The 27,176-nt window shown below is 37.4% G+C and overlaps 1 protein-coding gene across 1 annotated transcript; it reads left to right on the top strand.

The window, feature by feature from the left end:
* Positions 1-90: 90 nt before the first annotated feature.
* Positions 91-26,948, top strand: CENPK (centromere protein K). Its single transcript, XM_026865641.1, has 10 exons — positions 91-117; positions 2,585-2,686; positions 4,671-4,727; positions 11,374-11,452; positions 15,423-15,469; positions 16,847-16,929; positions 17,045-17,134; positions 18,849-18,990; positions 23,192-23,245; positions 26,697-26,948. Exons 1-10 carry the CDS (start codon positions 115-117, stop codon positions 26,853-26,855), a joined length of 816 nt encoding a protein of 271 aa, XP_026721442.1. The 5' UTR covers positions 91-114; the 3' UTR covers positions 26,856-26,948.
* Positions 26,949-27,176: the final 228 nt, after the last annotated feature.

Consider the following 27,176-nt stretch of genomic DNA (forward strand, 5'->3'; position numbering starts at 1 on the left):
GTGCCGGGCGCCCAAGAATTGACGGCCGGGCAGAGCCAATGAGTGAGTAGCGCTCGCAGCAGAGAGCGCGGGCCCTGTCGGGCGGGACGGAGCGGAGCGCCGCGCCGAGACGCCATGGTAATGGGCGGGGAGGCCATCGTGGCCGCCACTGCCACCCGTCTCTGCCCCGCGGGCCGCTTGGCTGCCCTCAGCGTCACTGCCGGCCCCAGGGAGCTGGGGGTTCCCTTAGGGCGGGGGTTCGCGGCCTATAGGGGCGCTGGGAAGCGAGCGGGCTGGAGGGGTTTAAGAGTAGGGTCGAAATAGCGCTGAGGGATATGGTGGAGTTGGGAACTGTCAATGTTAGGTTAATGGTTGCACTAGGTGATCTTTGAAATCTTTTTAAATCTAGATGAATCTGTGATTCTGTGACAGTGGGAGCTCCCTGTCTAACCGCTTTTGTGATGCTATTTGTATCCTAATTTTATTTTTTTTCTTCCTAAGGTGAATTCCCTGTTTTCTGGATCTTGTTCTTTTCTTCCCCTCATCAGTTTTCCCAGGGCTACTTTTACTTTGTTTCCTCATCTCTGAATTTCTTCCAGTGGTTATTTTGTATTTGTCATCATGAAACATTTCCCATAAAGCTTGCCTGTTTGCTTGGCTGGCAGAGAGCCTGCAATGCACACTTGTTGCTGCGTCTATTTTTTACCTAATTATGTAGCTCTAAAACGAAGTAAAGGAATAGTATTGAAACTGGAAGGCATTAATTTTGATGAGATGCAAAAAATGCCTTCAGTTTTTGGATACAGTGTACGAATGGAAATGTAATTTACCATACAAAATTAGGGGAGGCTGTAAGGAAAACTTGTGAGGATGCAAGAAAAAACATCTGAATGTGATACTTGGAAGGTAATTAACATACAGAGGCCTGTAGTATCTCCTTGTAACGTGTACATTTTGAAACTTTGTGTGAAATCAGTCATGGAAATTTTGAAGGTCAACAATAATTCTTTAACCATTTTTGTGGGTTGCTTTTTGTTTGTTTTCATGTTGATGGACTGTATTATTGCAGGGGACCATAAGGGCATAGGACTTTTTATTCCTACCCCAAGACCCCTTTTAAATTTTCAAAGGTTATGTCTTCTTTTTTTTCCTTCTCCACTTTTTTTTTTTTTCATTCAGGCCTTGTTAGTTCTGCTGCTGAACCTTTTTGCCATGATGAAAATCATAAGTTCAGGCTTGTTGTCTATGCCCTTGACAGTTTTTTGTCTGAGGAAAAAAAAGTACACTGCATCTCAAGACTGCTTCATTTCTTTATTAACCTTCTGTGGAGGACTTCACTGGAAGCATTTCAGAAATCAGTACATTTTGTGAGCTAGTTCTCTTTTATGTTATGGAGACATTCCAAGACACTTAAAAAGATGATGGTTTTCCTTTTCAAGAACTGCGCTTATTATACCTTATCACATCATGGCAATCCAGATTCCGTTTTTAATTATTGATGCAAGAAATTTGTCAGGAAGGCTTAGTAGAAGTATTGCTACCTTTCAGTTCTCTAGAATACTTCCAGTGTTCAGTAAGGCGTTCTGATTTTTTTCTTAGCCACACTGCTATGGCATACTTGAACTTCGAGGATACTAGTTGAGTATTTCACTCCTTTTATATTATTCTGGTTTTTGACATCATTTCCTCTGATGCTGCATTTTTGTTATGATAATGAGCAAAAGGTTGAGGTAGGACTTTGTGCCTCATTAAGAAAGCAGATGTGTTTATATCTTCTCTAGATCACTATCTCTTTGAATGTCTGTTTTTAATCTCTTAAGTATTTGGCGTATTTTTAAATGCTTCCTGCATCTTGTACATCTAGGAAATTCCTGTTGGTTGTTTTACATTAAAAATTACCTTTGACTGCCATTTTGTCCCTTTTTGTTTTTTCCCCCTCTTAATTGCTGTTGTTGTTCATGTATCTCTTTATACATTTAATCTTAATTTCTAAATTTGTATGTGTTTCTATCTGACACAACAGTTTCTCAAACTTGTTAATTTGACTTGAGTTAATTTTTCTCTCTTGACTGTCCTGGTGTCCTCTCTCCTTCTTACCTGCATATCTTTCAGGTTATTTTGTCTGTTTTTCTAATAACCTCCAGAGCACTTTGATTTTTTAATCGAAAAGATTCTGAACTCGTTGTGATAAGGAGAAATAGATGAGGATTATGGGAAGACAGAAGTAACTATGCCTAAGAACTTTGCAGCTACATGGAAGAAAAGTATGGTTTTGTAGATGTGAGATTCTTTTATTGTTTCTGTATTAAAGTTGTTAAAAAAACCCCACACCATTTCAGGTAATCAAAGAAGTGTTGAAAATTAAGGATTTTGTGATTGATTTTAAGAACCATTATTAGTGTCTTCAGATGTTACTACAGTAGCGTTGTTAGCTCATTTTACTGCATGATTGGGTACTATCTAGAAATACAGAGGAGTTAACTAAAAGGTTTGGATTCAGTGGGATTTCTCTCTTACATATTTGACTTGAAGTAGCAGGTATGATTCAGTAACCTGTTAATAATTATTGTAGATTTAAATAACTGTTCTATTTGCTTGTTAATAGGCTGAATATTTACCAGAAATCACTACTGAGTCAGTCTGTTCTCTGGAGGGCAAGAGAGAGCTCATTGAAGAATGTGAGAGTATTTGGAAGCAGATGGAAGAGGTATGCAAGTCACAAGTAGTAAGCTAGATTTGTTGTAAACTTTCCTTATTGTTTTTTTGTTCATCTCTCCATCCTTCACTGCATGCTTACCTTACTGCATCCAAAAAAGCCACCACAACAAGAAAGAAAACAAAAAAAAAAGGGAAAAAAAATATCCTCACAAAGGCCAAAGGTAGAACAAATAGCAGGGTTGAAGAATGCTTTGCAGTGCCAACTTTGTTTACAGTGTGATGATATTATTATTTAGTTAAATAGAATGGGAATATATGTTAAAACTAGGGAAGATGAAACAATTGTGTTCTGTTAGTACCAGCACACTGAGACTTGAGGTCCTTCTCTCTATAGCCTTATGCAAGATGGGATTCAACTGGTGGATCAAGTACTTTGGATCTTCAAGGAGAGAGAATAAGATGAGAAAGAAGCTTAGAAGAATGCTGATGTCAGCATACACTTATGCAAGCTGACGTTTGCATTCTCAAGAATAAAATTTATCTCTCTCAATATATGATCCAATTTTCTAATAATAATGTTTTAGAGTGAGTTATATTTATTTACAGGAATCTAGGAAAGATAAACATTTAGTTGTTCTGAGGGATGGTATGCATCCTATAAGATTCTGCGGAGTCTGTTGCAAACTCATGTTATAAATAATATTTTGGAGTCTTAATTGCCTCACTCAATTTTATGTGGTATTTATATGCTGTGTGCTTGAGTTCTGATTTGTAGATTCAAAGCCTTGAAAGTATCAGAAACTGAAGTAAAAATACTTTCAAACTTGAAGTAGAACAAAGTACAGACAACCCAGTGTGCAATAATTAGATTTTAAAAGACTAATGTGACTTTATTTGTTGTTACATGTGAACTTACCTTAATATTCAGTAAGTGTCAGGGAATCCTGTGTCTGTGTTTCTGAAGTAATGTAATAAATTATCAAGAGAAGTTTTGTTTGGCACCACAATGTCTTTGAAATTTTTCAGATTAGAAGGGAATATAATGTTTCTTTTTTTTAATTTAATTGACAATCTTTGTTATCTTGTATTTCCATCCCAGCATCCTCAAAACAACACAAGAAATGATAATATGTGTTATTTTTGGAAGCTGGTATAAACAGTAGGATTTTTACTACTTTGTAATTGTTGCATCCTGGATGCATGCATATTCAGCAAAAAGTTTAAAGAACTAATAGTAATTGAATTAGCTCCTAGGTTATATGGTTTATGATATAATGTCCCAATGATTGTGTGTCAGCATTAGCAGTTTTTATTGGAGAAATCATGTATTGTATTTTACTTCCAAAACATTAACAGCAATGTTTCCAAAGTACTGCTCAGTAGAATACATCTTGTTCTGTCACGGAGCAGGTTAAATGGCTGACAGTTACAAAACAAGGGAGAGTTTAGCAGGTGTCTCCTGTTGAAGCCTTGGATATCTGTGGTGGCCTGAATTTTAGACTTGATATACATCTCATTGCAGTAATAGCTGACGTAGTGCACTTCTAAAAATCAAAGCATTTTTGAAGTTTACAGTATATCACCCTAAGTGAGTTAAAACTGAAGATGTGTATTATAATGCAATTGCTCTGTTTGGAGAGCCAGAATAGTAGCAGCAAGTGTGTTAACTTCTTCAGCAGCTTCCCTATTCAGCCTTGTCCATGACTCACTCTTCCTGGTTTCTCATGTTCTTTATCTGCTCGGTGTCTCTCATATGAACTTTTCCCTCATAACATGCCTTTTTCCGCAAATCATCTTTTGTTAACTGCTACTTTTCTGCTTTTCAATTAATTGAATTTCTACTGTTTTACTGTGGTATGATTTAGAAATATTTTTAAATTTGCTGTTCTGGGTCAGGGTCTGAGGGATCTAATAGGAGCCAAGTCAAAACTCTTTTATTTCTATATTAAACAGTTTCTGTTGGAATTTCTAAGCATCATGTTTATTTCTTACAAAAGTCAAGAGTAAGTAAATGTTGTTTGTTTTCTACCAAGTGTCAGAGCAAGCTAATGCGTCTAGAAATGGGCACATCTCGAATGTCAGATGCCAAGGTAAGAATATTTTTTTTATTCTCTACAAAATAGTTTCACTAATTTGATCTCCTATGAGAAGATCAGGCACCCAGTGGATGAAGGGAAGGTGGTGGGTGTATTTCTCTGAATTTTAGTAAGGCTTTTGATACTGTCCCTCACAGTATCCTCCTGGACAAGTTGTCCAACTGTGAGATGAATGAGTTCATGGTGCACTGGGTGAAGAACCAGCTGAAGGCAGGGCTCAAAGGGTTGTGGTGAATGAGGCTACATCTGGCTGGTGATGAGTCACCAACAGTGTTCCTCAGGGCTAAATCTTAGGGCCAGTTCCATTCATTTATCAACAATCTGGATGCAGGAGCTGAATGCACCATTAACAAGTTCATGATACCAATCTGTGAGGTGCTCTTGGCTCTTTTGAGGGTCAAGAGGCCCTGTAGAGGGATCTAGATAGATTGGAGCATTCGACTGTGATTAATGGTATGAAATTTAACAGGTCCAAATGCCATATTCTGCACCTGGGACAGAGTAATGCTGGGCACAGGTATAAACTGGGAGAAGAGTGGCTGGAGAGCAGCCCTGCAGAAAGGGATCTGGGGGTGCTGGTGTGACACTAAGCTCAGTGTGAGTCAGCCTGCCCTGGCAGCCAAGAGGGCAAACTACATCCTGGGGTGCATCCAACACAGTGTAATCAGCCAGTCAAAAGAGGGGATTATCCCTCTGTATTCAGCGTTGGTGCAGCCTCACATTGAGTGCTGTGTACAGTGATTTAACTGTGTGCTGTGCCCATGATTTAAGAAGGATGTGAAGGTCTTTGAATGTGTCCAGGGGAGGGCAACAAATCTGATGAAAGGTCTGGAAGGCACATCCTCTGAGGAGTGGCTGAGGACTCTGGGTTTGTCTAGTTTGGAGAAAAGAAGGCTGAGGGACGACCTCATCGCTCTCTGCAGCTTCCTGAGGAGGGAAAATGGAGAGGAAGCTGGTGATCTCCATCACAGGACACAAGGGAATGGTTCAAAGCTGCATCAGGTTAGGTTTGGATTGACATAAGGAAGCATTTCTTTACCATGAGCATCATCAAACACTGGAACAGTCTTCCTAGAAGGGTGGTTGATGCCCCAAGCCTGTTTAAGAGATATTTGAACAATGCCCTCAGTAACAGGCTTCAACTTTTGGTCAGCCCTGAAGTGGTCAGACAATTGAACTAGATGATCAGCAGATAACCTCCCAGGTATCTGCTGGGAACACAACACAGCAGAAAGGGAAAAATCCAGGAGGTTCCTGGAATGTGTGGAGGATAACTTCCTCACCCAGCTGGTGAAGGAACCATCCAGGGAAGGTGCCCTCCTGGAGCTGCTTCTTCTGAACAGGGAAGAGCTTGTGGGAGAGGTAAAGGGTGGAGGCCGTCTGGGGTGCAGTGATCGTGAGATGATTGAGATTTCGATCCTTGGAGAAACCAAGAGAGGGGTTAGTAAAACTGCCACCTTGGACTTCTGGGGGGCAAATTTTGACCTGTTCAAAAGATTGTTTGACAGAATCCCTTGGCAAGCTGCCCTGAAGGATTTGGGAGACCAGGAAGGCTGGACATACTTCAAGAGAGAAGTCTGAAAGGCACAGGAGCCGGCTGTTCCCATGTACCAAAAACCAAGCAGGCAGGGAAGAAGACCGGCCTGGCTAAACAGGGACCTTTGGCTGGATCTCAGGAACAGAAGGAGAATCTGTTACCTTTGGAAGAGGGGGCAGGTCTCTCATGAAGACTGTAAAGATGTAGTGAAGCTATGCAGGGAGAATGTTAAGAGAGTCAAAGCGCAGCTAGAGATCAGCTTGGCTACAGCTGTTAAAGATAATAAAAAATATTTCTATAAATTCATTAACAACAAAAGGAGGATTAGGGAAAATCTCCCTCCTTTACTGAATGCAGATGGAAACATGGTAACAAAGGATGAGGAAAGGGCTGAGGTGCTCAATGCCTATTTTGCATCAGTCTCTAGCAGTGGAACTGGCTGTTCCCTGGACACTCAGCCTCAAGAGTTGGGAGATGGGAAGCTGAATGAAGTCAGCACAATTAAAGAGGAGTTGGTCAGAGACCTGCTACACCGCTTGGATGCACACAAGTCTGTGGAACTGGATGGGTTACACCCAAGGGTGCTGAGGGATTTGGCCAAGCCACTTTCCATGACTTACCTGAAGTGATGGCTGACTGGGGAGGTTCCCATTAGACTGGAGGGTGGCAAATGTGACACCCATCCACAAGAGAAGCAGAAAGGAGGATCCAGGAAGCTATAGACCTGTCAGTCTGACCTCGGTCATGGAGCAGGTCATCTTGAGTGCCATTACAAGTCATATAATGGACAACCAGAGGATCAGGCCCAGTCAGCATGGGTTTATGTAAGGCAGGTCCTGCCTCACAAACTTGATCTCCTCTACAACAGGGTGACCTGCTTATAGGACGAGGGAAAAGCTGTGGATATTGTCTACCTGGATTTTCAAAAAGCATTCAACACAGTTCCTCATAGAGTTCTCATAGGAAAACTGGCTGCCCATGGCCTGGATGAGCGAATGATCTGCTGGGTCAAGCACTGGCTGGGTGGTCCAAGAGAGTGGTGGTCAATGGAGCTAAATCCAGGTGGCAACGAGTCACAGGTGGCGTTCCTCAGGGCTCGGTGTTGGGACCATTTCTGTTCAACATCTTTATTGATGATCTTGATAAGGACACAGAGTGTATCAGTAAGTTCGCAACTGACACCAAGGTAAGCGGGAGTGTCGATCTGCATGAGGATAGGGAGGCTCTACAGAGAGACTTGGATAGATTGGATCGGTGGGCCAATGTTAACGGGATGAGCTTCAACAAGGCCAGGTGCCAAGTCCTGCACGTGGGCCACAACCCCCTGCATGGCTACAGGCTTGGGGAGGTGTGGCTGGAGAGCTATCTGGAAGAGAAGGGTCTGGGGGTTCTCGTTGACAACCAACTGAACATGAGCCAGCAGTGTGCCTGGGTGGCCAAGATAACCAATGGCATCCTGGCTTGTATTAGAAATAGTGTGACCAGCAGAAGTAGGGATGTTCTAGTCCCCCTATGCTCTGCACTGCTGAGGCCAAACCTTGAGTATTGTGTCCAGCTTTGGGCACCTCAGTTTGGGAGAGATATTGAGGTGCTGGAGCGAGTGCAAGGAAGCTGGTGAAGGTCCTGGAGAAAAATCGTATGAGGAGAGATTGAAGGAGCTGGGACTGTTCAGCTTGAGGAAGAGAAGGCTGAGGGTAGACCTCATCACTCTCTACAACTCTCTGAAAGGACATGAAGGAGAGGTTGGTGCTGGTCTCTTCTCACAGGTAATTTGTGATAAAACAAAAGGGAATGGCTTTAAACTGCATCAGGGGAGGTTCAGACTGGACATTAGGAAAAAATTTTTCACAGAAAGAGTGGTCAGACAGTGGAATAGGCTGCCCAGGGAGGTGGTGGAGTTGCCATCCCTGGATGTGTTTAAGGGTCATTTAGATGAGATGTTGGGGATGTGGTGTAGGGGAGAACTTTGTAGAATAGGGCTGATGGTTGGACTTGATGATCCCAAGGGTCTTTTCCAACCTGAATGATTCTGTGATCATTGAAGGTCCTTCCAGCTGGAATTATTCTATTTTCATTGTAGCTGACCAAGAAGCTATGGATTTCCTTGCTGTTGACCTTATCACTAATGTTCACTACTTAATCACCTCAAGACTGTAATATTGCAAAGTACTCTCCTGGTTTTATCCTTTAAGTCTGGGGACTGATTCTGGTCTATGATGTAATGGATTACTTAGCAGCATATTTTGCTAGGAATGTACACCAGGCATAAGAGTTACCAGGCAGGATGTACATATTTCATAGAATCATAGAATGTTTGGGGTTGGAAGGGACCTGAAAAGATTATAGTTCCAACACGCCTGCCACAGGCAGGGACACCTTCCACCAGGTTGCTCAAAGCCCTGTCCAACCCGGCCTTGAACATGTTCAGGGAGGGGGCATCTACAGCTTCTCTGGGCAACCTATTCCAGTGTCTCACCACCTCACAGGAAAAAATTTCTTTAATCTAAATCTGCCCTAAGGTAAAACTGTTATCCCTTGTCCTATCACGACCCTCCCTGATAAAGAGTCTCCCCAATTCTTTTCTGTAGGCCCCCTTTAAGTACCGGAAGGCTGCTATAAGGTCTCCCTGGAGCCTTCTCTTCTTCAGGCTGAACAACGCCAACTCTCTCAGCCTGTTCTCATAAGGAAAGTGCTCCACCCCCCCCCATCATCTTCATGGCCTTCTCTGGATCTTCTGTGACAGGTCCATGTCCTTCTTATGTTGGGGGCCCCAGAGCTGGACACAGTACTCCAGCTAGGGTCTCATGAGAGCAGAGTAGAGGGGCAGAATCACCTCCGTCAACTTCTTGTAGCCCAGGATACAGTTGGCTTTCTGGGCTGCAAGCACACATTACTGGCTCACAATCAGTTTTTCATCCACCAGTAGCCCCAAATCCTTCTCTACAGGGCTGCTCTCAATCCACACATCACCCAGCCTGTATTTGTGCTTGGGATTGCCCTGACCCAGGTGCAGGACCTTATTGAACTTCATGAGGTTTGCACAGGCCCACCTCTCAAGCTTGTCCAGGTCTCTTTGGATGCCATCCCTTCCCTCCAGCACGTCTACTGTACCACACAGCTTGGTGTCATCAGCAAACTTGTTGAGAGTGCGCTCCATCCCACTGTGTTGCCAACAAAGATGTTAAACAACACTGGTCCCAACACTGACCCCTGAGGAACACCACTCATCGCTGCTGTCCACTTCAACATCAAGCTGTTGATTGCAACTCATTGAGTACAACCATCCATCAAATCCATGTCTCTCCAGTTTAGAGACAGGATGTCATGTAGGACAGTGTCAGAATGCTTTGCACAAGGTAGATGACGTCAGTTGCTCTTCCCTTATCTACCAACGTTGTAACCCTGTCATACAAGACCACCAAATTGATCAGGCACGATTTGCCCTTCATGAAGCCGTGTTGGCTGTCACCAATCACCTCCTTATTTCCCATGTGCCCTAGCATAGTTTCCAGGAGTATCCACTCTGTAATACTGCTGGACACAGAGGTGGGAACTGACTGGTCTGTAGTTCCTCAGATCCTCTTTATTTCTCTTTGTAAAAGTGGGGGTTATGTTTTTCTTTTTCCAGTCAGCGGGAACTTTGCTGGACTGCCATGACTTCTCAAATATGATGGATGCATTTGTCTTTAAGAGACAGTCCTTGATTTAAGGTTGCTGAATGGTAGTGTGAATTTATTGGAAAGTTTTTTTGTCCATTTACTGGAATATCCAGCATGTTTTGTACGTCCTTTTTGAAATCATGTTTAAAGGAACAAAGAATGAGCTGATGGTACTGTCAAGAGTAGTGCTTCATTGCAAAAGCGATGACACCACCTGAAAATAAGAAATGTCTGTATGGTGATTATTTCTTCTGGTTTGGGTTTGTTCTTCTTTGGGTTTGCTTTCCTTTCTTTTAAAAGGCTGTCTTTTGAAGATGCACTTTATGAAGTTATTTTGAGTAGTGAAAAGCTAAGCTTAAGTTGTCAGTTCTTGGTATTTTTAGTGTAAGAACTTGGCTGATGATTGTTAGCATATTTTTCTCTTTTTAGTTGATGAAAAGGCAATTGCAGTCTGCAGTGTTTTTTATGGAATGCTTGACCCTATCAGCAGTACCTGTTGTATTTAAATGTATGCATAATTTCATATCAGTTTATAAGTAATTACAAGATTTAAAAAGCTGTTTGTTTAGTCTGGGGTTTTGTAATAAACTTTTCTGAACCAGTGTTTTTCATTATTGCTCCTATATTTTCACTGATTACAGTGAGCTAGAGCGCTGGTTCTAAAGCATTTTTTGTTGAGTCTATAGATGTTGTTTTGATGGAAGATTTATTTGACTCCTGGTTGTTTGGGGTTTTTTTTGGTTTTTTTTTTTAGAAGACAATCTTTTGTTTTGTCATCACATATCAAGCACAGTCCATTTTACTTTAAATGTGTATCAACCATGAATCTAAGGAGGGGTGGAGATATGAAGCACTATCATTGCTTCTAGTGGCTCATCTTCAGCTGTGCTCATTGTCCAATATTACAGAGAAAATTAGGGGGAGTATAGGGAGAGGTGCTTGGAAGATCGCGCCATGTATGGAAAGAACAGGGAAGTAAAGATCTCACGAGATACTGGAAGAATAGGGAATTAAAGACCTTGTGATGTATGGGAAGGTATATAAAAAGCAATTGCGCAGTTACTAAATTGAGCAAGCGCCAACCACCATATTGGCATCTGTGCTTTTGTTCCCGTGAAGGTCGTAATCTCCTGCATGGATTAGCTGTGATCTGAGCGCCACACCTCTGTGGATTGGCAGATCGAAAAAGACAGCTAATACCCCTGCCTCAACACGGGAAAATGCCAACTCCGACTATTTCTGACTCCCCCCTTTTAAAAAAAGAATAAAAATATTTCTTGATCTCTGTGAGTGCATTTTCAAATCTTTGGAAGGAATAAGTGGCCTATTGTAATATTTTCTTTTTTGTTTTCTGCTGTATAAGTTTAGTAATTGAATTTTTATCTCATTTTACTGCAATGCAACTCAACACACCTCAAAAGATGCTTCTTTTCTTGTTGTACAGCTTTCCTTCCAATTACCAAGGATGCTAATGAAAGCTTTAAGAGCAGAACATAATCAATGGCAAAACAGAAGTCCTGAAAGTAAGTAACTGCTTCCATGTAAGGTATATTCATATAAACAGAAAAATGACTGGTAGTAGATCTCCTAGCAAAATAAAAGTTTGTTATGCTGTTACCCTCTTTCAGGTTTCTCCTTTCTGTGGTAGTTTCTTCTCCATCTTTCATTTCTATTTCCTTTTTAGGACAGAACTACTTTGGCAAATAATTTTGTATCCGTTTTGTCTTTTAAGAAGCTGACACATTGTTTGATTTTTTTTTTTTTTTTTTTTGCAAGTATTGCTAATAAATTAACAATAATTTACCCAGACATATTTTTAACTATTTTTAAAATTTTTTTTTTATTAATGCTTCACAAAAGTTTGTTATATTATGAGGTACTAGCTGAAAACTTTGAAGTAAGCCTTTAGTGGTAAACCCATTACACTGTAATAAAGTATCTATGTTGGATTTAACAGGGGTCAGAGATTTCATGTCAAGAAAAGGTAGTAAAAGACACTACAGTTTGTTTTAACAACATGGGAATCTAGGTCGCTTACTGATCTGAGGAGCACAAACCACTGAGACAAGTGGTAGTTCTTATATTTGTTAGGCATTATCAGTCAAAAGGTATAAATTCCTCAGTTCTTCAAGTATCTTTTTGTACATAAGCATTAATGCTGACTGATTGCACTGTTGGAAGGCTGATGTGGCCAGACACTGAAAAAAAACCCATTCAGAATCTAAATGTGAGTAAAGTAATCTGTTTTTTCAGATGTATCATTTGGAGACTCATAAACAGTTCACACTATCATTAGTATTCTGGTAGCACTCATTGTTATATCTCCTATTGAGAACCTTTCAACCCAGTAAAACTTATTAGTTAATCTTTAAATGAATACATGGACTCATTTGAATATTTTAGTGCCAGAAGCAGCTGTGGGGTTTTTGTGTTTACAAAATGATAGGAATGTGTTTTAGACAGAAAATGGTAATTTTCAATATTTTGTAATTTGGCCAAATTGGAATGCATTTTCAGATGAACAGTAAAGTCAATTCTTCGGCATCTTTCCAGGTTCATGAATATGCTGGATATAGTGCTCAAAACTGGGGAAAAAAAAGTTCTTTCTTTCTTATAAATAGATATTATTGCTCTATTAGAATAAATTTTTAGTTCCTGTGCTTTGTAAGCCTGTCTTAAGAGTGCTCAGCCTCAAATGCTTCTTAGAAGTATGTAGATCAAAAGTGTGACATTGAACTAATTTGGGAAACACTAGTTCTTGGCAGCTGCTCACAAATAAGATACTGGCTTAAAGAAAATTAATTGAAAACACTTAAAAGTTTTTATCTGGGTAAAATACCAGGAGATATTAGGTTTCTTTACTAAAATACGTAATTATTTTAAACTTTAAGCAATTTGCTTAAAAAATATTCTTGGGGCATGATCTATTTTTATTGGCTTGCTGACTTGCTTTGCTGAACTATTCTTCCTTGTTCCCAGGTAATAAGATTTATTATTAGAAATCTTATTTTTTTACTAGATAAATGATCTATGCATATTATAATGAAAATACTATTTTGTAGCCAAAGCTTTGCCTTTTTGGCTACCTTTCTGACAGATGAAAAAAAAGCTTCTGCTAAGAATTTGAATAGATTTAAAGTACTTATATGAAAATAAGGAGTCTTCTGTGCTTACATCTTCTCTGTCAGTCTTGGCTCCTTTATACCTACTGTTTGCTTTGAAGGAGGAATTTCTTAAAACATTGTCTGCATTTATCTAAATAGGAATAGCAGAAACAATAATTTCATACAACTTACTGATAATGCATGAATGTCAGGCTGTCTTTTTACCTTGTTTTCTGCTTTTAGTAATGGACAGTTCATTTTTTGTAAATAAGGGTCTGTCAGCATTTCAATTTTAAACCTTATTTTCAGAGATTATAACTTGGCAGCTCTACTTTTCTTTAAGTGCAATATTGGCAAACACACGTGAATCCACAATCCAAATTTTATTTTTTCAAAGCTTTTACTTTGGTCTCTTGTTCTTGCTCAATTTCTGGTACTATTTATGTAGCTCTAGAGCTGCTAAATCAGCTAAATTAAAACTTTTTAACAAGCATTTAGCTCATAAAAGTAGAATTTAACTTTTACATTTGCGAAATAAGGAAGTGGAAGTAACCTTATAAAACATTTGTGGTCTCTGCATAATTTCTATTTTTCTTTAGTAAGTATCAGTATTCTGCCAGATTCCTCTTATTTTAATAGGAACTTCTGTATAAACTTGTGCGTAGTAGTTGCTTTTACATTCCTAGCATCTGGTAGTATTTTGCTTAGTAATTATACTATGTATCACTAGGCAATCCTGTTTGACATTTGATTTTTGCAAGTGTATTGATTCATAACTGAAAAAGCATTAACTTCTAGTAGATAGAACAACCTGTGTTCATTACAGTAGCAGCTGCCATAAATGTGTTGTCACAGTATTTTAGATTTGCACTGTTCCTTCACTAAGTTAGGGTTAGTGATTTCTTTCCTAGGAAGATGTAGCCTATTCTGATACTCCCACAGTGTGAATTTTGAATGGGAAGTACATACTCAGGCTTGGGTATCTAAAAATGAAGACATGTTAGAAAACAGCAGTAGAAACTCCAAGTAGTAAGAGCTCACAATAATTATAGTAAGGGGTGTGGCGTGGGGAAGAGTTGTAAGGGTTTCTTCAAGCATGACAGTGAATGTGAGTAAAGGCACACCAATTAATTCTATGTAGGATATTCATGTCATTAAAGAAATCTTGCACTAATAATAGCATAGACAACTACCTCCCACAGCTCTTAAACATAAATTTAATTTGAGGGCACTCTACTCAGATTTTGTGTCAAGATTTAGAAATAGTAATTCTCTAAGTAAAAGGCGTTTTATTGTGACATGTAATTTAATGCATTTTAAACTCGTTTTGCAGATTTTAATCTCAGAACAAACACTACTTTTAGAACTACTAGTCTAATACTTCTCAAAATTTGTGAAGGTATAAAATTACAAAAAAAAGTACTCTTATTAATGTGTTAAATCAACTGTATTGTATTTCGGACATATTTAATGCTTTTATAAGAGGGTTAAGGGCTTTTCTTTTTGTTAAAGGAAAAGCTTTTATTGAAGTAATTATTTTTAATATTTGAGATTGAGCTAAAGCCTGGACAAAAAATATCCCTGTCATACTAAGATTTAAAACTGTTAGAGTAACTTTCATTTCTCCTGTTAATAGATTCCAGCGCCACAATTTTTCAAGTTATATGTTTATGCAGATGCTGCAAGTTCACACGGAACTGAGAACAGATTGGAGTCCATTGAAGACTATCAAATACAACAATGAACTTCTTATTCAGAAAATCCATGAGCCATAAATCACTGCATTTTGCAGAAGCATTATGGGAAAACATTACTACATCCTTGAATAGTACCCTACTTTCCCTTGGACAGGGTTGGAGTTAGGATATTGGCTTTGCTGGGCCTTTAATCTCCCTACACATGACTGCTCTTGTGAACAGTAAGAATAGTGATGTGCTTTTTAAGTTCTTTAAATCTGATAGGTTATACAATCCTGACCAAGCATTTGGGAGGCTGTTTAACAAAGAATTGGAAGACTGGAAGAATTTCATTGTCCACATTGGTAATGATGATGGAATCCATTCCACTGGAAAAATCAGTCTTGCTTATCTTGAAGTATGACTGTACTTCGCATTTCAGTATTATGTAATTAAATCTATATATCTAAGCTAGTTCAGGTATGAAAAATAATGCAGAAGCATTAACACCACACTTCTTTTGGTCTGATTTCACTTGCTGAAACATAACAGTAGGTTAGCACAGCAGGACACCACAAGATGTGGTGGACTGCTGCTGACAGCCAAGTTAGTTTTTTCGAGGCTATGCAAATTTCTCTCTAGCCAGGCTGCTTTGCAGTATAAACAAGCCTATATCATCCAATGCAAAAAACCCAATTAATTTTATTTTTCAGTAATTTCTACCAATCCGGATGTACTGCTATCATTAGGAAAAGAAGAGGTAAGGATTTTTGTTTGTTAAGGGATGATACATTTTCTTGGGAAAAAAAAATGAAGAAAGTATATACAATGCTGCTTTTTCCTATGACTACTCCTGTATTGGATTACTGCTAAGATACTGTATAAGTTTCTTCAGCCATTGTTGTTCTATTGTTTTTCTTCCCCTATATTATAACTACTAAAATTTCCTAGTTGCAATGAATGATGTTTTAAACAATATTTTTTTATATATTGCATTTCATACTTGATCTAAAATAATGTAACATTACATGTTACACAGAAGAGTCAGTATTCTTAACTCTAGAGTTCTGTGGCAATAATTTGTTGAGTTCTTCCAGCCCTGGAAGAAAGCAAATCAATAATATCTTAGGGGTACCATTACATTAAATTAATTGGACATTGGTATGCAACATGACCTGAGAATGTTCCTATTACTATGGCTTTAAAAAACCCCAAACAACATTTTGGTTTTCTTCTTCCTAGCAGCTTTCCTCCCTCTAGTACCCAACTGCTGTTAAGGATCACAGTTAACATGTTGTTTGGTTACACACATTCATCTGACTGTATTGGTATGACATATTTGAACTGATATCCCATTTTGCGGCCTATTTTGTTGAGGATTCAAATTTTTTTTCAGATGTTGCATACATAGCTAATATTTGCTTCCGTATAATATTTTCACAATTTTTATTTCTTTGAGGTAAATGTAAAAGTTTTCATAGTTTTTATGGTAGGAGACAAAATCATCCAAATCATAGATTTATATTAAAAAACCATAAACTATTAGAAATACTACTTTGTAGAACATAACGCACTAATGAAAGACCTAGTCCACTGAGAGTCCACTATACCCTGTCTTTAGCAGTGCATATAGCTTCTGGCTGCAGTAGTTTTGTTTCTCCCTCCTTTCTCTCCCAGATATGTCCATATCACTGATGACCATTTAGTTCATGGATGTAATTAGTCTTTCTTTGCAGCATCTTTGTTTTCTGAGTGTTCTATATTTTATGTTGGTGCTATTAGCACAGATTCATTCTTGCAAGCAGCTGCAGTGATTTAAACAATGCAGCCCTGGTGCTACAGATGTTTTCTTCTCAGTCTTTCATAAGATGAGAAGTTCACGTGTATGCTCCATAGTCTGCTTCAGGTAAAATCAACTATTTTACAGAGCTTCAGTAAGACACTAATGAGCAGCTGGTGACAGTAACATTTTAAATAGCTCCAACTGGATTTAAAAATGGTGTGTCACTCTGTAGCCATATTTCTTAAGAAATTCCAGATAATTTTGGCCCTCTTTACCAGATTTACAGATGTAACCTTACATAGAACAAATAGCACAGACTGGGCTATCTGCAAACTGTAGGTTTGTTTTTTATAGTTGCAGAAAGTAAAGAATCAGCTTGAAATGGTGCTATCAACAGTTCAGTCAAAAAATAAACAACTGGAAGAAGATCTAAAAAGGTAATACAATAATTTGGACTTCTGAATGCCATAAGCTTTTGTACTGCACTTTTTTTTGACTGTCCAGGAAAACTATTTATCTGTTGTGCCATTTCCTACTTTTCATGTTTCAAAGAGAACAGCAGTGGTATGAGGAACAGGAGCAGCTACTATATGCCTTTCAGAGAAAGGCAAACACCCAAGTTGGACAACTTTCCACAAAAAGGTATTTCTACAGTGGTTTTATATTTGTTGTGGTTTAAACCATATTCAGGGTACTGAATAGTGTTGAACAGAGTTTGGTAGGCACAGGCCAGGCCCCAGCATGTTGCAATCATCTGTGTCTCTCTGGAATTAGCACGGTGACAGAATACTTCTTCCAAATATTTCACTGTTTTTTCAGGATTCTGCACTTATTCAGGGGAGAAGTTCCAAAACATTGGAGGTGCCCACTGTCCTAGGTACTTGCCCGTGCTATCTTATACATCCTGCTACTGATAACTCTCCAGCCTTGAGGTAGACTTCTGGGTGATACTCTTAAATAGTTGCTTAACCCTGAACAAAATCTGAACCACATGCAGGAGCACGCTGGTTCCCAGCAGTAAGATGACCATGTTAATATAAACATCTCAAGGATTTTCAAAATGTCCAAAATTTTCAAATACTATTGTAAGTAGCCTGTAGGAGAAGGGAAGGTGAAGGGAAGTGTTTCCCCCATGGATTGGCTCTCCAAGGAGAAAAGTTAAAGGGTGGAATTATTAACCCTTTCTGCAAGATGACCCCTTAAGTACAATGCTGAGTACAAACAGCGGACTAATCTTGGGACCAACAACTCTATTGTGCCATAAAACAGTATTACATAGTACAGCAAAACAAAAATCGTAATCCACCTCCCATGGGTGATCATCAGCAGCAGCACAGGAACTACATACGGCAAGTGAAGTGATGCATAGCACAGCTCTAAGAACGAGTGCCACAACCCTAGGAGCCAATAAATTAACCTTATTACCAGCAACTGATAAGCCAATATATTGAATGCTTATAGCAAATTTGTTTTAATACACTCTGGCCAGATCTGTTGTTATCTCCAACCTTCAAGCCCCACATTGGGTGGCAGAAAGGACCATTGTGGCTTAAACCTGGTCAGCAGCCAAACACCACAGAGATGCTTGCTCCTGCTCCTGGGGTATGGGAAGTTAATTGGAGGGGTAAAGGGAGACTTGTAGGTTGAGATAAAAACAATTTAATAATTGGAATTGGAAAAAAAACCTAAACCCAAACCAATAATAGGAAGTGCAAATGGGCAACGCACAATGCTCACCACCCGCCAACTGATACCCAGCCTGTTCCTGGCTAGTGGTCCCAAGAAGACCGAGATCCCCCAGAAATGAGAGAGAACCCCCTTTCCTGGCCAACCCTCCTCTGTATACTGAGCATGACATTATATAATAGAGTATTTCACTGGCCAGTTTGGGTCCAGGGCTCTGGCTCTGCCCCCTCCCAGCTTCTTGTATACCCATGCATGGACAGGACATGGGGAATTGGGAAGTGCTTGATTTCTTAGCAACAACTGAAAACATCAGTGCATTATCAGCATTCTGATACCAAATCCCATACTGAATCCAAAGCACTGCACTATTCTAGATACTAAGAAGAAAAATTATCTCTATCCCAGATGAAACCAGGACAATACTGAAGAATTTAAATATCAGTAAGAGCAAATGAGAAAACAAAATATACTCCTTTCTTTGTTAAATAGATCAAATAATAACTCAGTAATCCATATTTGAAACATGGAAAATATTGCTCCTATCTGCTTATGTCCTGTGATTTAAGATGTTGAACTCATAAGAATATAAAATAAGGGACTTTTTTACTTAAAGACTTTTAAATTATTTTATTGAATTTCATATTCTCTTGATAATTTTTTACTGTGTTAGTTTGAAAATGAGATCATTGAATGAACTGGAAAATAAAATCTTACAACTAAAGTCAGTTAAAGAAGAACTCTTGGATGCTCTGGGTAAATTCCTATCAGACCATTTTCCCCTTCCAGAGACTGGTAGAAGTGCTAAAAAGAAGGTAAGATTTACAAGTTTTATCATTGTCAAGAAATGTTTTATTTCTATTTAATTAGATGCAATCTCTTTTTAAATCCATTGACATAGAATCTGCAGCTATATTTTGAAATAAGTGTAGTTGTTACAGCTGATCCTTTAGGTTTAATTGATATCTTTCAGGTTGTTTTAAATTATGTAAGGCTGTTCCCAGCTGGATATTTTCATTTTTAATGCATTTATCCATTACCCAGTGGGATGCATAGCAATGTATGGTATTTCTTACTGAAGTGTAAGCTGTGCCAAATTTGGAAATGGTGAGGGGTTTACTCCAAATTGTTCCATTTACTTTTTTTACTGGACTAGGCAAGTGGACTCATATATTCCTTGGCAAAAGAAATTTTAATTGTCTAACTATGTTTTTGAAACAATTACAAGGACACATGTTTAATTATGGTGTGATTTGGAATGTTAACCATCAGTTTCTGCTCAGGCAAACTGGGCCTAAAATTATCTTAAAATTTTAGGGAAAATAGGCAGTCAGGGAGTATTTTGCATAATAAATTCAAAGTCTGCAGTAAAAATAAACCTTTTACCATTACTGTTTGAAAGAATAGTTACAAAAAAAGGTGGGGATTTTGATTTTAGACATGCTTAAGAATACAGAAATAGAAAGCACTTCTTTTATGTCATTGCTAGGTTAATGGTTGGATTAGATGATCTTCAGTGTCCTTTTCAACCTAGTTGATTCTGGGATTCTTTAATCCAGTCCCTTGTTATTTCAGAAAACCACAAAATAAAATTTCTTTAGTATTTGAGCTCCATATAAAAACTAATTATTTTTGTTACTACTGTTTCTGTTGGAGTTTGTTCTATTATCTCAGTACCTTGGTTAGAACCTGTCTCCTAACTTCCAGTCTAAATTTATTCATGTCTAACAGATCCATGTATTCTTGCACCAGCATTGTCCTTAGAACAGCTCTTTTTCTTTCTTGTGTTTATTACTCTTGATACATGTATAGACAGCAATCTTATAACCTTTCTTTTGCTATCTAAAGTAGCAAAGCTTCCTGTTTTTCTGTAAGGTAATTTTTTACAATTCCCTGGCTTATCCTAATAACACCCATTTTTTTGTATTTGCTTCCACTTGGATTCATCTTTTTTGGAACCTGGTAAAAATCAATGTTATAGACAACTATTAGCTCACAGTCACATAAAAGCAACTAATTACACCCTTGTCTTTTTCTTCCTGTTATTTCCAACTGATGAATGTTCAGCTTTTAACTAAAGAAAACCAACTTGGTTTTGGCAGAAGTACCTGTTTTGCACATAAAAATACCAAAAGGAGCTTTCAAGGCATGATATTCATTTTCAAAGTACTATTCAACCCTCTTCAAACACCTTATTCTATTATAGATTAGTTCTTCTGCATATCAATACCTTCTAGTCTTCTGCTGTTACTAAATATGATACATTTTGCTCCAATGTTAAGAAATTAAAGTTTCAGTGATGTAATTAACAGTTGTCTTTCAATCATATGTTTCTTGAATTTGGCCTGATAGTGCCATCTCCCTATTTGCTGATTCTTACTCATCTTACAGTTGTTCCAGGATATGCTTCTGTGAAAGTCATTAGTGTCTGAAGAAGCATTTTAAGCAATTGTCCATTTTTTCCGTATATATCATCATTATTTCCTTAAAAATATATTTCCTGTGATAAGATACATCTATTTATTTGCTCCTATTTATGTGAAGCCATAGAAAAATATAGGCTGGAAGTGACAGCTGGAGATCTTCCATTCCAACGCCATCAACAAAGTAGTGCTAATGTCAGTTGGATCGAGTTGCTCATGGTCATATCCACCTGTTTTAAATAAAAGGAATAGTGAATTCATGTGTGTGTTTCAGAATTTTGAGGAATATTTTATGTAAAAACTTCTCCCCCAGAGCAAAATCAACTGCTTAAATTTTTTCTCAGCATGTTATACTGTCAGAAATTCTTACTAGCTACCTTGACTTCATCTCTTCCATGCAATTTTCCTTATTAAAATCTAAAGGAAAAAATAATCACCCAAAGTGTTTAGGATTAATCAACCCTTTCCCTTGCTCACAGAAGTCACCTACTACCTTTGTGATATCTTTTTTTTTTAGTTTTACTCAAATGTAAAATTAATTTTGATACATTTCCAAGGTCTTGTCTTAGCTTTAATTTTATCTATGCGTTGCCTGAATTTCTAAACATAGTTTGTTTTCTCACATATCTTTTTCTTTCTTTTCCCTCCTTGTAAATTCATAGCTGCCTCTATATCTTTTGACTCACTTGGATCTAAATGGCTTAACTGCTGGTCCCCTATAATCTGCATCTAAAGTGATTAACTGTGAAAGCAGGAGAAACAGCAATTTTTACCTATATAGTTTTCTTTATTGTGTCAGAAATTGTCAGCATTCGCAATGAAATTTGCTGTTACATTGATTCGGGTGAATATGTTATTCACATCTATTATCAGATTGGTTCAATATTCTGGAAGAACTGAACTCTTAACTCTGTACAGCAGTAATTTCTGCTTCACCTTGTGGAAACTTCTTGTACTCCCAGTAGTTCTGTGTGAGGACAAACGTGCAGGGCTGATGTCTGTAGGGCACAGCTGCCTAGTAGTGTGAACTCCTAGCCTTGCTGTTCTAGTTCCACTCTTCTTTCACCAGGCACCTGCATCTGGGATTGGGAGTGGGAGGGAAGACTGAATCACAGCTCAGGTTAGCCTCTGTTGCCATGGCCCAACACTTTTAGAATAGGTAGTGACTGAGGTAGGAATTATCTTGCATTTTAAATCTTGGATTAAAAAAAAAGAATTTTTTTTCAAGATAAGAAATATGAAAAGCCATATATTGTGGAATAGTCTTTATGCCAGTCTATCTCTTGGATGGTTAAATAAACAGATACTAAACATCCTGCTTAAAAGTTACTTTATAAGCATTAATTAATTAATTAGAGGTACTTATTATATTGGTGACACTTAAAATATGTAAGATAATAAAACCCAAAATATATATAAGGTATATTACAAACCTAACAAAATAAGTTTTCTATTTCTGTGGGAGTGCAAACCTCTTTACACTAATATCCTTAGGAATTTGTTCTTTGTATGTCAGTTTTAGTAATTGCTCAAGTCATAACCTAATTTCAACTCTGAAACATGAATATTGAAACCCACTGTGTAAGTTATGAAGTCATATTTTTGGCCAGAGAAATACCACAGCCAAGGATATGAAATATCTTCATGATTGCTCTGAGGAACCTTTTGCAGCTTCTTGGTGCAGATTCTATCTCTTCAGCCTAGTGTCAATATAAAGGCACAAAGACAGGCATTATTGAGCCCTAGCTCCATGGTTTGCAAGGTGTCCATGGAGCAGGCAGCAGCCCCCTTGTGGCTTTCTGAAGGTGAGAATATTAAGAACTATGACTGGAAAAAAGGAGCCAGAACTTGCCTTTCATTAATTCTTTTTTATTGCTGTAATCTCCTTCTGTCCAGAAGTAGAGTTTGTATAAGGTGCTGCACAGCTGTTAATGTCTTAGGACTTAAGTTGATATATTCAACATCAGTGCTTGACTAAGCAGCCACCAGTGCTGTATTATTTTGTTGAATGTGAAGTGGATGGGGGAAAAAGGATAAAATTGAAAAATAAAAGAATCAAGTTCACCTTGCAACAGCACAAGCAATTTTGTTAGCATTGCTGTTTAAGAAATCTATATCAATTTTAGAAATCCATATAAATTTATAGGCAAATGGCTTGATTTGCTTGCTGCAGATGAAAACAAGTAATTTTGTAATGATATTTTATCAAGGACTTTTGCATTGTAAACATTTTCATAAAGTTCACAAAAAAACATCATTTTTTTTTCTTACCTCAGAGAATGTTTTGCCCTGTACTATATTATAAAAATGATGTATTTGGTTTTATTTAAATGTAAACCCAGGTAGATACACTATGGTCACTTTTTTAATAATCAGTTTTTAAAAAGTTACATTTAAAGTGTATGATTTTGAACTGGTAGATTTAAATACTACATTGTATTTATGTCATTAAATCTAAGTAAAAGTCTTCATCTGTTGTGTACTATGTATTCAAATAATTGTGTGATTACTTTTTCTTTGTCAATTAACATCCTTCCTGACTATTTAGTTTTGGGGTTTGTTAATTTGACTGGGGGGGTGGTTATCTTTGCAGGGTTCTTCTGAAGAGCCATCTGTAGAACTGATAACGCTGCATGAAATTTTAGAGGTAAGATGGTTTTTTTTACATAAAGATATGGGGGATTTTCCTGTACTCAGATCTGATCATAATATATTAATATTAATAAGATGAATAACTGTGTATGGCATACAATTAAAATAGTTAATTGAAAAGTAGAATGTTTAAGAATGTTTTGTCAGATTTGTGTTTTAATTCCTATCAAATTAATCCCTCAATTTTTTAAAAGAGATGTGGCAATAATTTTGATTATTTCATCTTCAATCATTATATTTTATAATGTTTATTTTAAAGATTTATGAGCCTCAGTGGTTCATGCTGGAGACAAACACTATGCTTAAAATGAATTGTTCCATTTCATGATATATTCTGTACTATTTTGATAAAAATATTTCTGAAATATAGTACAATAACAGTTCTAGAAGGACCAGTTAATGTGTAGTCTCACGTATTAACTGGATTATCTTTTCATATGAAAGATAAATTAATCTGATGCAAGCATTTCTAATTGATTTTATAAGTATGTAAGCTTTGCTTTGTGTATTTGTAATCACTGTGCAATTTATGAATTTGAATTGCAAAGCACAATTTTGAAGGAGCATTAAAAATATTTTCACTAGCATTGTTCCTTCTTCTCTTAAATGTTACATTTGAAGTGTTTCTATTCCTCCTCCATCCTCAGTCTTCAGACAGTTGTAAGTATCTATGTGTAAGACATTCCTGGGGGAAAAAGTTTTTTCCTGAGGGAAAACTTGATGACTAACAACTTTCTGTTATTAAGATGCTATGATCTGGTCAGCATGACATTGTTGTACTTTAGTTAAAAGCCCATACTTGGGGTTTACACCATCAAAATCATTTTACATGCTTCAAGTATCTCAGCATGCCTGTTAATGCCAAATTAGGCAGAGCTTGAAAACAGATCAGAATTTAAAATAGGCCCATTCCCTATGGAATAAAAATTTTAAAGCTCTTCTAATGCTTTAAAATTGCCCTTCACATTTTTCTGATATTGTTAATCTCCTCAAAATGTGAACACATCTAAGCCATGTCTAATTTCCATTTGGAATAACATACTGCTTCCAAAAACCAAGATTTATTTTTAACTATCTTGGCATAAACTGTCCATGTCCGTTATCTTTGTTTTATGGGAGGGTTTTTTGTGGAGTAATTCAGTTCTAGCTTCAAGTGCCTGTTAAATTTCAAAAGTGTTTTTATAGATACAGATAATACTTTCTTAAAGAGACAAATTCAAAGTTATCTTTACATTATAGTTACAGAATTAGGATTTGCTGTTGTACAAATGTAATTCATTCACAGAATTTCAATCAGTGCATGTGTTCCTAACCATGAGTCTGCTCAATCTCTATGTGTTTGTTAAATAATTAAAATATACATTTTAATAAATCCACTTTGATAAGCTAGGTGTATACATTTATATTAGTTAAGTATATCAGTACCTACTTAAATTACATAGAATCACAGAATCATCAAGGTTGGAAAAGACCTTGTAGATCATTTAGTCCAACCCTTAACCTAACACTGACAGTTCTCAACTACACCATATCCCTAAGTGCTATGTCAGCCCGACTCTTAAACACCTCCAGGGATGGGGACTTCACCACTGCCCTGGGCAGCCCATTCCAACACCTAACAACCCGTTCCATAAAGAAATGCCTCCTAATATCCAGTCTAAACCTTCCCTGGTGCCATTTCTTCTTGTCCTATCACTTGTTCCTTGGTTCAAGAGGCTCATCCCCAGCTCTCTGCAACCTCCTTTCAGGGAGCTGTAGAGGGTGATGAGGTCTCCCCTCAGCCTCCTCTTCTCCAGACTAAACCCCCCCAGTTCCCTCAGCCGCTCCCCGTACGACCTGTGCTCCAGACCCTGCACCAGCTTCGTTGCCCTTCTCTGGACACGCTCGAGTCATTCAATGTCCTTATTGGAGTGAGGGGCCCAAAACTGAACACAGGAATTGAGGTGTGGCCTCAAAATAACATAAATAGTAAGCAAGGAGTAAATTTTTCTCATGCAAACCTCAAAATTTTTATTACACTACTTTTTATTCCAGTAATGAGTTGTAATTATTTACAAATATAGTAATTATTTTCCATTTATTGATCAGAAAGGAATAATCCTCAGATTGTTTTTGTTGAACTAGTTTAAGATCTGAAAGACTGTTTACAATAGAAATGTATTTAAAGTTGTAGCTATAAAGGTTATTTTGGAATGTCAGATGTTGGAAAAGACTAAGTAATAAATCATCTAAAACAATACATTTGAAGTAAATACTTAGATTTTGGCAGATAAGGACAAAATACATAAACTGGAACAACTCTTCAGAATGTTGTAAAAAAGAGCAGCAGTATTTTTTTTTTAATAGCAATGGGTAAAAAAAGAGTAAAGTCTGGTAGTAAGGATTTTCAGTTTTTCTTTAGCAATAAAGAAGCAGACAGAGTATTTTGTACCTAATGAAACTGGAAAAGAGATAACATTTAGAAGTTCTGAGTAGAAAGATTAAATATCTGGGATGAATAGAGAGCACCATGGGATGGGTAAAATTATTTAATGTGTGCAATGTTTCCCATGAGTAGTATAAACATGGCCTCCAAAACCAGAAGAAGAATGTCAAAACTGATGCTTGTTTTTAACTCCATTAAGTAATCCTGTGTTTATTTAAGGAACAAAGGGGGAGTAGGGAAGTATCAAAAGGAGGTGACATGTTGCAAGGGTCTTGTCATGCCCAAACAAGAAGTGATCTTAAGAATTTGGATAACTCATTTACGAGATGAGCAAAAAGATTTAGTGTGCAAACATAGCGAAGTTAATGTAGGACAATGATGTTAAACTGTTCACGTGTGCAAACTTACTTATTTCTAACACTACCTACAGAAGGATATAAAATAGAGAAAAAATAATTCTTTCCAATCTCAGAAGAGAGGGCTTTTTTAGCTTATTAGTGAGATGGCATTTAGAAAAATTGTAAGATGGACATTCTTTGCTAAAATCTGAAAGAGTGAAGGAGAAATACTGTTTGTTGACAGCAACTCATTAAGGTTTTGAGGTGATTCCCAAAAATCTAGCTTTCCATCCTATTTAATGCTTTGAATCTTAAATTAACAGGTACTGATTTTAAGATCAATTATATAAGGATTGATCACCTTCATGTTCAGATTTTTTAGCCATTTATAGATTCACTATCTAATATCCACTAAGAATTTTTGATGGATGATGAAAAACTTAGAATTCTCCTTTTATCCAGACTGGTTCTAATTTTTACATCAAAAAAGATGTGATGAAGTGAAATAAAAGTTTTTAGTTTTATTTCTACTTTGAACAGGTCTTTTATTTCTTCTGTAGTCTTGTATGTATTATATTGCCTACATAAGTGTCTCATTATAATAATTTGCATGCATTTGATTAAAGGAGATAAAAATTTAGCTGTTTGTTCATTCTCTAAATCTTATCTTTTTGGTCTTCCAGATGCTTGTAAACAAATTAATGAGCACACCACATGAACCCTATGTAACAATCAATGACTCATTTTGGCCACCATATATAGAACTGCTGCTGCGAAGTGGAATTGCCCTGAGACATCCAGAAGATGCAAAAAAAATACGCCTAGAAGCCTTTCATATGTAGTATGACCTACATGTTTATTTTAAAACAAAACAAAGCACCAGTGTACACTTACTTGGAGGCTAAGGCATGCTTTTATGATAAGCTTTTTTCATATCAGTAATCTCTTCTTCTTAGAGGATTTTCTTTTTTTATTTGTTAATTTAGTAAAAATATGTATTTGGTTAGTGTGAATCCCCAAAAGGTAAAGCAGCGGAGGGTTTTTTCCGCTGCTTTACTAAGATGCAGATTCATGTAATAAACAAAGTAAAGATTTTAACAATCCTTTTTACTTCAAAAATCATATTTTTTTCTTGTATGTTAATTTTTTAGATTTTTTTTAAC

The sequence above is a fragment of the Athene cunicularia genome, assembly GCF_003259725.1.
Source record: "Athene cunicularia isolate RWA chromosome Z unlocalized genomic scaffold, athCun1 chrZ_part1, whole genome shotgun sequence".
Classification (NCBI taxonomy): domain Eukaryota; kingdom Metazoa; phylum Chordata; class Aves; order Strigiformes; family Strigidae; genus Athene; species Athene cunicularia.